The sequence below is a fragment of the Chiloscyllium plagiosum genome, unplaced genomic scaffold, assembly GCF_037043375.1.
Source record: "Chiloscyllium plagiosum isolate Xiang-an unplaced genomic scaffold, Cpla_swu_hap1 HiC_scaffold_32, whole genome shotgun sequence".
Taxonomy (NCBI): Eukaryota; Metazoa; Chordata; class Chondrichthyes; order Orectolobiformes; family Hemiscylliidae; genus Chiloscyllium; species Chiloscyllium plagiosum.
In genome coordinates, this window is record NW_028270170.1 from 22,949,301 (window position 1) to 22,965,765 (window position 16,465).

The 16,465-nt window shown below is 36.6% G+C and overlaps 1 protein-coding gene and 1 pseudogene across 14 annotated transcripts in view; both read right to left on the bottom strand.

Moving 5' to 3' along the window:
* The window catches only part of hdac5 (histone deacetylase 5), a 438,683-nt gene that overhangs the window by 92,569 nt on the left and 329,649 nt on the right, over positions 1–16,465 (bottom strand). For all 14 annotated transcript variants that reach the window (XM_087977867.1, XM_043675117.2, XM_043675114.2 and 11 more), the window contains 2 exons: positions 16,157–16,371; positions 14,483–14,746 (listed from right to left, as the gene is read on the bottom strand). In XM_087977867.1, coding sequence (XP_087833993.1) covers positions 14,483–14,746; positions 16,157–16,371 — 479 coding nt within the window. The remainder of the gene's footprint in view (positions 1–14,482; positions 14,747–16,156; positions 16,372–16,465) is intronic.
* On the bottom strand, positions 7,361–8,011 carry LOC122539923 (large ribosomal subunit protein eL32 pseudogene; annotated as a pseudogene).

Sequence of the window (16,465 nt, forward strand, 5' to 3'; positions counted from 1 at the left end):
ATTTAAACGCTTTTAAAATGCACATCCATCTGGTTTAATAAAAGTTATACATTGTACTGGTGAATACAATTTAATCAAGACTGTAATTACTTTACAGTCAGAGAATAAACAAAATCTCAACTGCAGCTCATAGCACAGCAACGGCTTTTCATTAAATATATAAATGACTACAGCATTTAGAACAAAGTTCTTTCAACTCTGGAATTTGGGCTCTTCTCCAGACCAGAAGGACTTAATGAAATTCTTCACTTGCTGTTGATTCTAAGCATTATAACTGAAATAAGTTTGGATAGTTGCAATCCTCTTTTGCTCAATGCAAATGTATAGTGTAAACGAATACCAAATAAAATGCCCCACCCCCACTCCTTTCCAGAGTCACATTCAGATCCCACAATATTCATATTTGTATTTGTAAGAACACAAGTAATCGTGAAATAAAACAAAAGGATTGATTTAAAGATTAAAGACAGTACATAATCTATTTCTTATTTGAAGAAACTTAAAGACTTGTTGGAGCAGTAATGTTTTACCACTCAATTAAATCATAGTTGATCTGTATTTCACTCAATTTATTCTGTGTTCTGTACTCCTTAAGATCCTTACCCAAGAAATAACTACCAATTGGTATAAATGTCCAACTGACCAAGCCTCAATAACTTTTTTTTGAGAAGAAACTTCTAGATTTCCACAACTCATTATATGAAGAACATCGGGACATTACCTGAACAGTTTAACTTTAAAACTGTGCTCCCTTGTTCTGTATTCTGTTGCAGATAATAGCTTTTCTAGATGTACTATAAAATTAGCTCATCACTTAATTTTCTATGGTCAAGAGATTTAGTCATCGTCTGAGCAACATGCCTTCACAATTTAAGCCTGTTCATCTTGGCATCATTCTGCACCATGCCAACTCCGAGGCTGATATTCACTTCTGAGATCCAGTGCTGAAAAATGAAAATAGAACTCCAGATGCAGGTAAAAAGGATGGTCAGATGTAGGATTGCAATTCATCCCACACAAAATATTTTAAAATCTTGCCTAAGATGTTCAAGTGATTGTGTTTCAAGTGAACTACAAGCAAAGGGGAACATAGCGTCTGAGCACCTGAACAACATCCACTAGCTTAAACAACGAGTCAACAAGACCTAACAGCAGATTCTAAACCACTTACTTAGCTGGAGAACTAAGTGGAATTAAAATCAAAGTGATGCACTCTATCTGCAAAGAAAGGAGTTTAAATAAATTTAAATTGAGTTTGTCAACAAAAAGCTTTCTTCAGAAAATCAAAACTGGTGGGAAGCATTCATATTTGCCCATCATTTGCATCTTTTCCTTAAAAATCACAAGACTCTTCAGTAATCAAATCGAGATGAATGTTTCTCCCTTGAAAGTTTATTTAAGGAGAAATTTAGTTACCAGCTTTTAAACAATTCCAGCTGTAAACCCATCACTAAACTTCCACCTGACATTATCAAAATTCTAAAATCACAGTGCAGTCATATGGCTTGTCATCTCTTGCTGTGAACAGGCAATAAGAGCCTCAATTTATTTGTAAACAGGATTTTTTTTTTAATTCAGAAAATTGCTACAAAAATCATTTTTCTAACAATGCAGGAAAAATATTAGGAGGAAGTTATTTCAAATTTTAAAATTACGTACAACTTTAATAAACTATCTTCTAATTATCAGTAAAGTAAAGACACTTTTTAAAAATCTCTTCTCCGTGAAATTAAAACATCCCCATGTTTAGGCATAGCAGTACAATGAAACCTGCTTCAAGTTATTTAATGGCAGGCTACCAACACTTTTTTGCGCAATGAAAGCTGGCCATGATATTTAGCTTCTTTGTTTGGTGCATTTAAAACAAACCTATACAAAGGATTATACGATATTTTAAAGCAAACTACAAATCTTCAAACACTTTTTCTAATATTGTAACTTCTTGCTTTACCTCCTGGATTAATCTCAAATATTAGTATGTGCAAGTTTTGGCACTGTGCAGATGAATATTTTGTATCTCACAGTATATGCATACAATTGTGGAAATCATGAGATATTGAAAACGGATCATACTTCAAGACATGTTTGATAATAACGTTTTCCTCAAGAATAAAATCAATTCCTGTGCACTTCATGAGGTTTCCATATTTTAGATAAAAAAATTAATTTTGTACCTGTGACAGACTACAACTCAATATGGCAGAGCCCACCAGCTAATTTAGAAGCTCCAAAATGCTGAATTCAGCCAGAGAATTTCAGAGTTAAATTTATAGAGTCTAAATATATTCAAAAAGTAGAAGCTTGTATTTACAGGTATTGTTCATCCCTCGTTAAAAAAAGTTTCGTACTTTAGTACTTCTGCTGACGTGAAGTGCAGTTGCAGCGTGAAGTAAAAGTATAGCTCTAAGAGCTGAAGCTGAGATCGGCTCAGAAGAAAGTCTGACCAAGTTTTCTTTTGCAGGCACGACAAATTTGTTCTAAAATAGGTATTTTGTATTGCAGATATACTGGCTATCTCTCGAGGTTCTTACTTTATTCAAGAGGGAGCTCATTCACTTTTCAGCAATGTTGCTCCTTTTTATTTCTTAAATAGCAAGAGGTTGAGGTGAGTTAAATTTTGAAGGGACATAGAGGCCTTGTTATTAGTCACTGACAGTTAATGTGCGGATATCAATATTCTCTGCAATTTAAACTGCCCTTGTATGGATATCCATGCATAGTAGCAGCTCCAGCAAGCAGAATCCATATGTCAGCACATTGATTGGTGTGTGCAGAGCTTCCCATTGGCACCATGATTGGTAAGCTGTGAGGGAATGTTGGCAGGCACCACAGTAATTCAGAAAGTAAATATTATGCTGACATTTACTTCAAGTGGACTTGAATACAGGAGAAAAGATGTGTTACTGTAATGACATACAGCCTTGATGAGATTTGGAGTATTGTGCAATTTTCCTTACATAAAAGAAGATATTCTTGCCAGAGATAGAGTGCAAACAAGGCTAACCAAACTAATTGCTGAGATGGAGGGATTATTATGGAAAGTCCATGTCCTCTGGAGTTTACAAGAATGAAATATGATCTCATTCAAACATACCAATTTCTAAAAGGAATGAAAAAGACAGATGCAGGAAGGATAATTTTCCTCATTCTGGTCTGGAGCCAGGGAAGAACAGTCCCAAAACAAAGACCAAGGTGAGGTCTTTACTCCTATTTCTTATGTGTTTATGACATAATTTAAATAAAAAGATAATTTCCTAAAAGATTTTGGATATAATAAAATAAAACACAGCATTAAATTCAAAATGACAATCATTGCAAATTTTCTTCCCTTGCTTGTAAATGTACATTTTACATTCACATCAGAAATCACACATAAAATAAATGATCATTTCAGTAATATATTGACTGTGCTCTGTATTAGTAATGTCCCCTGCCTTTCATTGTGAAGTACTAAATAGAGTTTATTGGGCTAACTTGATGAAAATAACACTTAGTATTACACTGACTTTACTAAAGTTTAATAAAGAGATTATATTCCCTATTGACTCCCAAACTAAGTAGATGACCTCCCTCGTCACTCACTAGATGGTTCTGATCTTTGTTTCAGCTCCTGGGCTCTAATTGAGGGCCATTGCTGTGCACTCCACTTTGGAAAAACCTTGGAAGGTGAATTGTTGATAACAAAGAATGGAAAAAACTCATCTACATTTAGATGATGAATTACTGAAAATAATTTAACACTGGAATCCATTTTGGAGTTCAGCATCTTCCAGTTTTTTGTCCCACAATTGGTTCTAAAATAGGCATTGTGTTGTTCAAGACATGGCAAAAATACTGCATCTTACACATTTGCTTAGATCTGATTTATCAATGCTTATTTCTCTGAATGGTGCAAAAAGTTAAAATAATACAATATTTCAAAAATTAGTCAAAGGGCCACAATTACCATAAAACTGACAAGTTATTTCTCACACTTGAGCAAAGTCCCCACTTCTGGGTTGGAATACTTGGCGTCAAGACCTACCTGATCCAGAGCTATGTCTTAGCATGTCTGATCAGGTTGATTAAAAATATCCAGAAAAACAAACTGGGGCTCAAAATACAGGCAGGCCGCGGTTGAATCCAAAAGCACTAATATGCCCAAGAAAATTCAATTACAGGGTGACCAATGAGAGAAAAGCCACACCTCATAATTATAAGTGACAATTGTCTTTCCAATCAGACTGGTTCTCTCTTCTATTTGTTCCTGTTCACAACAAAACCTATCAGCAGCAAATACAACAGGGAAACTGAGGCTACAAAACGGGCTTGGGTAAAGAGAACAAGACAACAAGGTGATGAGGTATGGGTTGAGGAGGTGGCTGCAAGTGGTTGAGACTGATAATTCAATTTTCTCTCTTCTTCCTTCTTTAAATATTGTCGCTACATTGGCTACCCTCCAATCCATACGAACTGATCCATTGTCTATAAGAAGCTTGAAAGAGGACCACTGATACATTCACTATTTCATGAGCCATCTCTTAGTACTCTGGAATGTAGGTTATCAGACTCTTGGATTTACTGGCCTTCAATCCCATTGATTTCCCCAACAACCATTTTCCTAGTACTAAGACTGGATTTCCTTCAGTTTTCTCCTTCTCACTCGGTCCCAACATCCCTCTTCCATCCAATTCCATCATATCAAGCTTTTCCTTCTGTCTTATTGCAGGAAATAGTATCCAACAATAAGGCTGAGAGTGGCATGGGATGGTTTAGGTGTAGGTGAAGAATGTTGATGAAGAATTAAAAGGCTGGAAACATTACTTCTGCTTTCATTCCACTTTCTCCAGCAATTTCTGTTTTTGTTACATTTCTCAATGTAATCGGCATGCACCAGTGGCAATGTCACTTCCTGTATTACTTGCTCAAAACATTTGTACCAATCAGAAGGAAGAGGCGGCAATAAATCCCTCCTAAAATAAGACTATTTCTGATTGGTTGTAACAAGTGGTGTAGATGTAGGACACCACACAGTAACAGCTGCCTGAATTGCTGTGCTCTTCCAGCACCACTGATCCAGAATCTGGTTTCCAGCATCTGCAGTCATTGTTTTTACCTCGTTTTCACCACACAGTAACATACAATTCAGAGCAACTAATTTCTGCTACTTATGTTTTATGGCTCTCTTTACATTCCATATAACTCAACTCAAATTTTCAGCATATCATAATCCCATTTACAAAAACAAAATTAGGAGCAGCAGTAAACCATTCAGCCCCTCGAGCCAGCTTCACCATTCAATCATGGCTGATCTAACTGTGATCTCAAATCCACATGTCTGCCTAACCTAAATAGCCTTTCACCTATTTGCTTAACACAAATTTACCAAACTCTGCTTTGTAAGTATTCAAAGACTCTTCCTGGAAAGGTTGTAGAAGCAATGAGCTCTAAAGATCCATGACCCTCAAAGAAAACAATTTGCCTAATCTCTGTTTTAAATGTAGCCATGATGTGTACCTCACATTTTTCTATGCTCAAGATCATTTACCAATTTGCCTGTTTTTCAAGCTTTCTAATGTTGTTTGTATTCTACCTTATCTTCTGTTTTAGTTTTTATTTCTTTAATGTCTCTTTATTTTTATGCAATTTTACTTGAAGTTATTTATTCATCTGTGGCACCCCAAAATTATTTTCCTTGTTTCTAGCTTTAAGTGAATTACATTTTTCTTGCAATGTACTGAATACACATTTAAAGATTTCTCATTGTTTGCTTGATTCTACTTTTTAATGTTTCTTCCAGTGTAACTTTAGTCCACCCTTGTCACCTCTCAATTTGCCATTTCCAAATCTAACAACACAGTGTACATTTTTAACAAGCAGAACAAAACCTAAGTGATAAATAGGCTTTGAGGAGTGAAGAATTGAGTGACATGTTCTACATGGGATTCATATTCTATATCAACAATTTTGGCATCCTTTAAACTGTAACTTTAGGTTTTGTGATGGCAGATAAGCAAATTGTTTATGAAATTTCCACATAATCCTCTTCTAAAGAACCAGACTCCTCTCAACAAGAAATTTCAGGATTCCTCGATGGAATATAATAATAGCACAATCCCATACTTTTGAGAGTTTACTGCTTACTGAATACAAATGCTTTATCGTTCTCCATGTCCAAACACATTTTCATTTTTTTTTCCATTAAGATGTACTCAGTAATGATGGTGTTTTTTTGAATGACATTAGGCTTAAGAAATGATGCAATTTCACAGGAGAGAGCCACTTTCTTTAGAAATGGTAACAAATTAGCATCCTTGAATCAAAAAAAAGTTGTTTTTGAATTTTTTAACTCAATTTTTGTATGCTTTATCCAGTTTCCAAATAACAGGTCAACCATTTTACACCAGACACTATTGAGGGACTGCCATTTTGTCTAGTAGACACAAATGAATGCTTTAGCAACTAAGATACTTATGGACTAACTTAAGTCTTTTTTCACTCGCACCATTTTTCAACTGTTTGCCTCATCATATTCATTCTCAGAATTTTGCTTCAAATACTTGACTTCTCAACCTTGGATAACTTCTGCCATGGTGATATTTGAAATCAAACTAGAACCATCTATTAACCACTACCCTTGGATCTCGGAGAGTCATTTATTGCTATCTATAACTCAAAACCTGCATTTTCCTTTGATTGAGAAATCTAAGGGTACGACCGTCTTCAAAATACAGTTCAGCAATTCTATACTTATATGGGTGCTTGTGACTAGGCACCCTTCAACTTTGTGAGTTAGTAATCATAGAGTCTTCCAGGATCTGTATTACCACAGAATTCACAACCTTCTGTAAAGGGATCTGGAACAGGTCTATTTAGGGCAGCAGTGATTTGTTCAAATACAGAGTCGTTCTCACAAAACCTGTTAAAAACAAAAGTTGGCATGCAAGCTTTGTACTTGATGCCAGCACAGACTCCAGAATTTCTAAAGTCAGTTGCAAAACTCTCAAATTTTATGATATACTCTTCTGTGGATTGACTGTCATCAAATAGTGACCAGCCTTGTCGGATTCCAGCAAATCATCGTTTTAGTAAGTTCTGTACAGAAATCATATTAGAATCGCCAACTCAGCTATTCAGGTTTGTTACACAGTTCTGAAAATGCTTTATTTCTAATTTTACTCCTTCTTGATCATAATAAAGTGAAAGCCATACCTTGCTTCATCTTGAGTAGTGAACTGGCCCATGACCACATCTCCACCTCACTCTTCCAAATCCAAAAACACAGGTAGATAGTTATTATTTGTAATCCTGCAGCATGACACAGCTATTTAATTTTTAAAAAACTACTGGGAGCTTTGCTTCTTGCTAGAAACAGAAATGACTTTTGTCTTTCTTTTCTGGAACGTTTGATTGTCTAGAAACCAACAACCCACTGAGGAAGAATTCAGATCTTTTCTAGATACTTTTAATCTATTCAAACATCCTATGACATGTCCAGGACAGGTGGGACTTGAACCCAGATCCCCAGGTTCAAAGATAAGGACAGTACCACTGCATCATAAGACCATTGTCTGAAAGTGGCTGTTTTCTAAATACAGATATTTTAAGATTTTTCAAGGAGTTGAAGTTTTGCCAAGAGAATTTCATTCCCTTTACTGCATAACCTGGAATCCAAATTGGTGATCATGACTGCAAACTGGGCTGCCCTCTCCAAAACGGTTTTGTGGGTTTTGAAGGAGACAGTGTGAGAAACCTTGGCGCAATACATTTTATTGCTCATCATGAGGACTTCCAGCTTCTTGACGTTCTTCATTGGCAATTTCCCTGCATGGCAGCATGTGTTTGATCTTCTTGTTGCTGCTGCATCTAATGGGCAGCAATATCTGACCTTTAAACCATCTGTGCACTCTATTGTCAATCCCTTATGCCAGTTATGTGCAATCTTCACATACCAATTTGACTGATGACAAACAAACTTAGTTTTGTGTTTCTTCACAATGTTAGGCTTGATAATCGGTCTTTGGACAGCCATGATACTTGTTGGCTGCTTGCTGGGCACCAGACGCAGAACAGAAGACTTGATTCTTTTGTTTTATAATGTATGCAAAATAAAGAGCTCATTACTTTCCTCTAATTACATTTCAATCAAATGACTATTTCACAGCAGATGTAGATGTTTTTAAATCAATATGTTATTAGAGCAGGTGGGAACTGAACCCAGACCTTCTGGCCCAGATGTAGGGATTATATCATGCAAGAGCCATCAGAACATGGCTTTTTTAAAAAATCAACCTGTTCAGAAATAATATGACACACCAGTGAAGCAGGGCATGTGAACCTGGGTCTCCTGGCTCAGAGGTAGAGATGCTACCACTGCACCCCTAGCACTCATCACTTAAATGTTATTTTTTAAATTTAACCTATTTTTCGAATCAAGTTGCTCAAAGATGTTATTATACATTTCTGGAGCAGGCGGGACTTGAACCTGGGCCCTGCGGTCCGGGGTAGGGACACTACCACTGCAGCACAGGAGGGCCCCTCAGATGACTAATGAGCATCAACTGCTCTTTAATCAACTCTGGTGCCAATTTGTCTGTGCCTTAAAGGGACCTCTACTTCTAGATCTGACACCATAGAAGCATAACATGGTGAACAGCAGAGACTTGCACAACTTGCTAAAGCTCACAGAGACAGACCCTCCACACAACAGCCCAAAATTGGTATTTAGCCGATTTTTCAGATAAAATTCAGTCCAATAGCTCCTTAAAGTCATGACTGGTCAAATCCTGCCTTGATGTCAAGGCAGCACTTTCACCTCATCTCTGAAATTCAGCTCATTTGCCCACATTTAGATCAAGTATAACAAGATTTGTAGCAGAGTGGCGCTGGCAGAAATCACATTGTTGGTGAAGAAGTCTCACTTGATAGCACAGCAGATGACAATTTCCAACATTTTGTAATCATAGAGTCATACAGCATGGAAGCAGGCCCTTCAGTCCAACCAATCGATGCCGACCATAATCCCAAAATAAACTAGTCCCACCTTTCTGCACTTGGCCCGCATCTCTCCAAACATTTCCTATTCATGAACTTATCCAAATGTCTTTTAAATGTTGTAACTGTACCTGCATCCACCACTTCCTCTGGAAGTTCATTCCACACATGAACCCTCTGTATAAAAGAATTGCCCCATATGTCTTTTTAAAATCTTTCTCCTCTTATCTTAAAAATATGTCTCTTAGTCTTGAAAGCCCCCACCTGAGGGAAAAAATACTTGCCATCCACCTGATCTAGATCCCTCATGATATTATGAACCTCTATAAGGTCACCCATAACCTCCTATGCTCCAGTGAAAAACGTCCCAGCCTCTCCCTATTACTTAAACTATCCATTCGCGGCAACATCCTGATAAATTTCTTCAAGCCTTCTCCAGCTTAATAGTATCCTTCCTATAACAGGGCAACCAGAGCTGGTCACAGTACTCCATAAGGGGTCTCACCAAGGTCCTGTACAACCTCAACCTAACATCCCAACTTCTATGCTCAAAGGTCTGAGCAATGAAGGCAAATGTGTTAAATACCTTCTTAATCGCCCTAATTATGTGTGATGTAAACTTCAAATAATTATGTACCTGAATCCCTAGATCTCTTTGTTCTACCGTACTACCCAAAGCCTTACTTTTAATTGTACAAGTCCTCACCTTGTTTGTTTTACCAAAATGCACAACTTCACATTTATCCAAATTAAACTGAATCTGCTATTCTTCAGCCCATTGATCCAATTGATCAAGATCTTTTTATAATCTTGGATAGCGTTCTTCACTGTCCACTATACCACTAATCTTGGTGTCATCTGCAAAGTTACTGACCATGCCTTCAATATTCTCATCTAAACTATTTACATAAATGAAAAACAAAAGTGGACTCAGCACCGCAGTGGAACACTGCTGGTCAATGACAGGAGACCGATAGCACTGTAACTGACCAGTTCAAATTTATCCTGATTTTGAAGACAGAGCATAACTTTGATATCTTCCACTTTACCAGGTAGACGGCAGTGTTGTAACTTAATGGAATAGCTTTGCTAGAAGTGCAGCTACTTCTAGGGCACTACATTCCAGCACTAAAATCAGGATGTTTCTGGGGCCCTGTCATTGCATGAAGTGAATTGATAAGGTTAAGACTGGATTCAAAGGTGCCTTCTCAAAAGGTGGCCATGCTGAGTCATCCATCTGGCATATCTGACATCAACTGGTTGTGAATGCTTTTCAGCCTTGGATTTATGTATCACCATGCTTTCAATACTCTAATGACATTCATAATTAAAGCGTCCCTGGAACCTACCTGAATCCAAATTATGATTACTTATTGAGATATGATTTATCATGTTTCGCTTACCATGGTATTAAACTGAAAAGCCTACCATTCGTACCTACCATTTAAAAATTATGTTTTATGTCTCCCACTGCTTGTGAATCTTGTGCAGCTATTTTCAGTCATTTAGTTGAATTAGCAGAAATCTAGATGGTGTTTCATTTAAAAACTCTAAAGATGTAATGACTGGATCATACACTCTTTATTCTCTATAAAATCAACTGTAAGTTCAATTGTCTCTGGAAGTCTAGCAACCCGCAGAGGCAATGGTCTAGTGATTGCTGGACTGTCAATCTAGAGACCAAAGTAATGTTCTGGGGACGCGTGTTCAAATCCTGCCATGGCAGACGGTAAAATATAAATTCAATTTTTAAAAAAATCTGGAACGAAGAGTCTAATGACAATTGCTGATTGTTTGGAAAAACCCATCTAGTTCACTAATGTCCTTTAGGGACGGAAATTGCCACCGTTATCTGATCTGCCCTACGTGACTCTAGATCCACAGCAATGTGCTAGACTCTTAACTAGCCTTCAAGCCTTCTGGGCTGTTTGGGATGGGCAATAAATTCTGCCCAGCCAGTGATGCCCTCATCCCATGAATGTATAAAGAATTAAAAAAAAACTAGCTCAATCAAATTCCCAGCTGTTCCTTTGCAGTCAGCTGAACATTTTCTCTGTAATCATGGCTTATAATTTAATTGAATTTAATTTTATTGAACTCACTCGTTTATTTCAGAACAAACTAACTGAATAAAATAAATTTTCTTGAATGAAAACACACCTTTCCCAATATGTTTATATTATTAGTTTGCACCACTGTGTCTTTCACAATTTTGCATTTGAAATCTGGATCATGTACACATAAAGTGCAGTAGCATAACAGCTATTGTAATAGAGTATAATCCGCTATTGAATATTGATTTGCACTTGCGTTTCAACATATCAAGAATGACCAACAGTGCTAATTTGGGGCCAGAAGTAGCACGTCTGCACAGGTAAGGGCAAAAAACCTCTCAGGCCAATCAAACAGGACTGTTCTAACATAAATGAATGCTGCCGTAATATTTCATTATTGATGCAAAATAGGGGTGAGACAAATGTTGGGCTTGCCAGTAACACTTGTATCCTACGAAAGAACAGAAGAAAATCCCAAAGATCACCTTCGCTACTGTGATGCTCAGTCGTTGATTGGTTCTTTAAGAAATTCCACTGGATTCGTTATGTTCACTTTAACAAACCATTTAATATTGCATTCATTAAAAAAATACAACAGCTTCAACAATAAAACATGACTTCAGTGTTACACTGAGAAATGAGCTTATGTTATGAGCTTGAGTACTAGAGAGGGGTTTGAACCTACAACCTTTTGAGTTAAGAGGCTCGAATGTTTCACAGGATCATACAACACAGAAATGGGCTCTTCGGCTGAACAAGCCTTTATGTTCCACCCAAGCTTTCCCTTACTTCACTTCATTTTGTTTGGCCAATTGACCAAACATACCAATCTGTATATATTTTTCCTCTCATAGTGTAGTTAATTTCCCATTAATATGCTTCCAATCATATATAAAAATGCTATGCAGTCAATTAAGTAATTTTGAAATGTATTGACTGTTGTAATCTTGAAATTACCCAGTAAATGGTGAAAAAATATTCTGAAACAAAATATAAAATTTAGATCATGCCGTGAAACCAGTCATGGTGAGGAAAAAAAAAAATTCAAAATCACTTTTCAAAAAAAGGCCAAAGAATAAACTAGTTCGCAGCCTGCACAAAAACACTGTGGGCGGCACGGTGGCACAGTGTTTAGCACTGCTGCCTCACAGCGCCTGAGACCCGGGTTCAATTCCCGCCTCAGGCGACTGACTGTGTGGAGTTTGCACGTTCTCCCCGTGTCTGTGTGGGTTTCCTCCGGGTGCTCCGGTTTCCTCCCACAGTCCAAAGATGTGCAGGCCAGGTGAATTGGCCATGCTAAATTGCCCGTAGTGTTAGGTTAGGGGTAAATGGTGTTAGGTTAGGGGTAAATGTAGGGGTATGGGTGGGTTACGCTTCGGTGGGTCGGTGTGGACTTGTTGGGCCGAAGGGCCTGTTTCCACACTGTAATGTAATCTAAAAAAAAAAAAATTGGAGAACTTATTGTGCCATTTCTGCTCAAGATCTCTTTTAGAAGTTTTTTTATATGTTGTATATTGCAGAACTGATGGTAGCTGTTTATTTGTCCAATGATAACATCACATTAGACATTCTACTTAAATGCAATATAACTTTGCATCAAAAACATTTCCAGCTACCTAAGATTCAATCATCAAATTTTTATCATAGCAGGCCATTGGAGAAGTGCATAAAAGAATTACTAGAATGAAACCAGAATTGAGGGGTTATATTCGTTGGGAAAGGCTGAACTGACTGGGAGACACTTCTCTAAAACAGGTTATGAAAGGGTTTAATCAACTAAACATAGTGGGGGATAAGCTTCTACTTGCAGGTGAGATCAGAACCACAAGCTTAAATATGTGTTACCAAATAATCAACTGGGAACTCAGGATAAACACCTTCAAGAAAAACTTGCATTTATAACTATTAATCTGCTTTAAAAGTGTGCATACAGTCAATGAAGTAATTTTGAAATGTACAGACTGTTACAATCTAGAAATTACCCAGTAAATGGTGAGAATATGGAACTTGCTAGAACTTGGAATAGCTGAGACAAACAACATTGATGCACTCGAGCAAGTACATGAGGAAGAAAGGAGCGGAACAATACATTAATGAGGTTCAAAAATCAACGGTGGAAGGAGGTTTGTGTGAAGCATAAACACACCAATATGGACCTATTGGATTGAATGATCAGTTTCTATGCTGTGAATATTTTGAAATGTTTGGGTCAATGGATGAATCAAGACCCATTACAAGTAGTAATGGAATGGGGTGCTGTAACAGCAAATAGCACCGTTTGATGATTTTATGAAAAGAGATTAGATCTTATGAGCATCTTTCATAATATTAAGAAAAGGTAAACTTTACAAAGCAATATTATTAGTCAATAATATTAACAATAAACCTTAGGATTACCTTGGATTTATTGTTTCAACAGATAAACTACTGACAATAGTAGCCTTACAATATTAAGAAGTTCTTGTATAATGAAGCGAGGCTAAACTAGCATTTTATTTTAATTGGAAGTTGTTACTTTCTGTGAAATTCTGAAGTGTAACTACAATGCACGAACAAAAAAATACTTTTCAAATTTGCTCATATTCTAAATGAAATTTTGAAAGAAACTGCTGCATGTTTCTGTTTTGGTACAAGCAAGTAATTTCTTGAAGTTTAAAAAAAATTCTGCTATACTCCCAACATCACCATATTACATTAAGAGGATTAGGAAACACATTGCTTACTCTGTGACTTATTAAGCTTTACTGCTTTCCATTATGTTCCCTTTGTAGCTGCTGTTGACATTGCTACAGGAAATTTACCCAATGAAGACGACTAAACTTATTATTGGCACATCTTCAGTGATATAACTTGAATGTAAGAATGTGCTGTATGTCTTAAACTCACCGTAAATGAAAACATAGTTACATTAAAAAGCAGACAAAATACTTGCAAAAGCAAAAAGCAAGTAGTTACTTAATGTTACTTTTAGGTTTATAGTTTTTGATTGATAAATAAACAAACGTTATTGAAGATTTGTGATTGCACAGTTCCTTAATTATTCACAACTACTGGTGTGCATTTTAGACTTAACAGTTTAAAACAAAAGCAAGAAAACATGCTCCACCTATGTATTGTTTTAAAATTTAATTTAGAAAGGTTTTTCATTCAACCCTCTCAGCAGATTTATGAAATAAGTATTAACGTCTCAAAAAACTTGAGCGTTAAGGAAACACAATTCTACTATGATTGTTAAAATTAAGTTATATTTCTATTCTTCAACTCAGATTGACATATTTCACCTTTGACAGTTTTAAAAAGTTTAAGCCCACACAAACAATAACATTGTTTTCTTATATTGAAAGGGAAGAAGCAAGAAAACCCAGAAAACCCATGTGGTAGCTTGAGAATCATTGGTTGAGACCTCTTTTGTCATAGCAGGTACAAGATGAAAGCCAATAAAGAACTGGGATTACCTGATTAAAATGCGGAAGTTGTTCTTCTCCTTCTTTCTGATCTTCCAGCTGATCTTCCTCTTCACTATCTGGTGGTTCATCCTTCACCTGCATTGCATCCTGTTCAAGAATGTCATTTGTTGCTTCACTTCCTCCAGAATTGATGCTGCTGCTACTTGCAGGTGCCTGATCTTCCTGCATGTCCTGTTGCTCACACAACTCTTCTTCAGTCTCCTCAGGGTGAATTGGAGGTTGCCGAGGTGATTCACTTGACTTGGAAAGCATCTATGACAGACATTCACATGCAGAAACAAAGCAATTAACACACAATCATAAATTAGAGCACAGCCAAATATAAAGGTTATTTTCATTAGTGTAAAGTACAGTAAGAGTAAATTAAATAGAAAAAATGTGAAAAATAACTTGCACTACTCAATAAATTGTTAGTGAGTAGGATATACAATAAATTCATGATTCAAGTGCAGGGCAAAGTAATTAGAAGGGAAAGCATAAAACTGAATTTCAATAGATGGAAAATTGCCTTCTGTGCTGAGGTTTCTTTAATTCTATGATATTCTGCAAGCCATCGTGTGTTCAAATTGTTTAAATATTCAACAATGGGCATTTCTAACTAATTTTCTTTAGTCTTTTGACCAAGTTCTCTTCAGAATTTAACAAGTTTCGCTTTTAACTTTTCCAATTTAAGTCTATCTAAGTCATTGGAGAATTTAGCTTCTGACATCTCTACTCAAACTAAGTTATCATTTTTGCAGTAATCATTTATCTCAAATTCCATGTGTTTTCATAAATTCCTCCTGTGTACTTTTTAAAATTAAAGTATTTTAAAAGTATTCATCAAAACATCCAAATACACTTATTATGCATCAACTTGGCTCAAAGAAATAGTTTCTCAGAAAATTCTAATTCTAAACTCCAGGGTTTGAATGCCAAATAATGTCTGGTACTTTCAACCAAATGCTCAACGTGCATTGTACTGTTAGTTACCATCTTTTAGATAACACATTAAAATAAGTTCTGACTGCTCAGATGAACCTAAAATAATGAGATCACCTTTCATTCTTCTTAACGCCAGACAAAATTGTACATTTAAACTTTCTCAAAGTACAATATCTCCGTCCAAGGAATTAGTTTGGTGAATATTCATTGCACTTCTTTTATGGTCAGCATACCTTTCCTTAGGTAAGACCCCCAAAACTGCATACCATACTCCAATCGTGAAATTTCACAATATGGAAATTGGCTGTATGCTTGCACACAGCATAAGTACACTCCAAAAGTAATTAATTAGTTTTGAACTGTTCAGGGATACCTTTTGTCTTCAGCTATAGAACAACAGGATTAGGCAAGGGAGTGGAACTAAATGGATAACTCATTCAGAGCTGGCACAGGCATGATGGACTGAGTTTCTTATGGCCTACAGCATTCATAATCATGAAGACATGAAAGAGCTGATACATATTACTGGATGGTTCTTACAAGAATATATGTACACATTAAGCTTGTTACGCAATTCGTCAATCTTCCCTTGTATCATAGCAACATTATGATAAAGCATACAAATCTTTGCCTAAAAAGAGCTAGACTGAAAAGTGGGAGTTTTACTCGTACATTTTAGATTCTCAGGGTGTTCGAGTTGCAAGTGGTCATTTCTCAGTTTTTTTTTTGTTCTTTTACCTTAAGTTGGATTTGTTGTTGGTACTGTTTCTGTTTCTCCAAGAACTGTTGGTGTTGTTGCTGCATCACTAGCTGCTGCAAAGCCTGGGGACTCTGGGGTAGAGGAGCAGATTGGGTACGACTTAGCGGGCGGTGCCGAGGCAACTTGTTTACTGTTCGGAGATTGGTGGAAACTCTCTCACCTGTCACCAAAGGTGATTGTGCATGGAGAGGCACTGAGTAAGATAAGTTACAAGAGTATTATTGTTGATCCTTTCTATATTTTCACAAATGAACGATGTTCATGAACAACTCTAATATTCCAGGTAC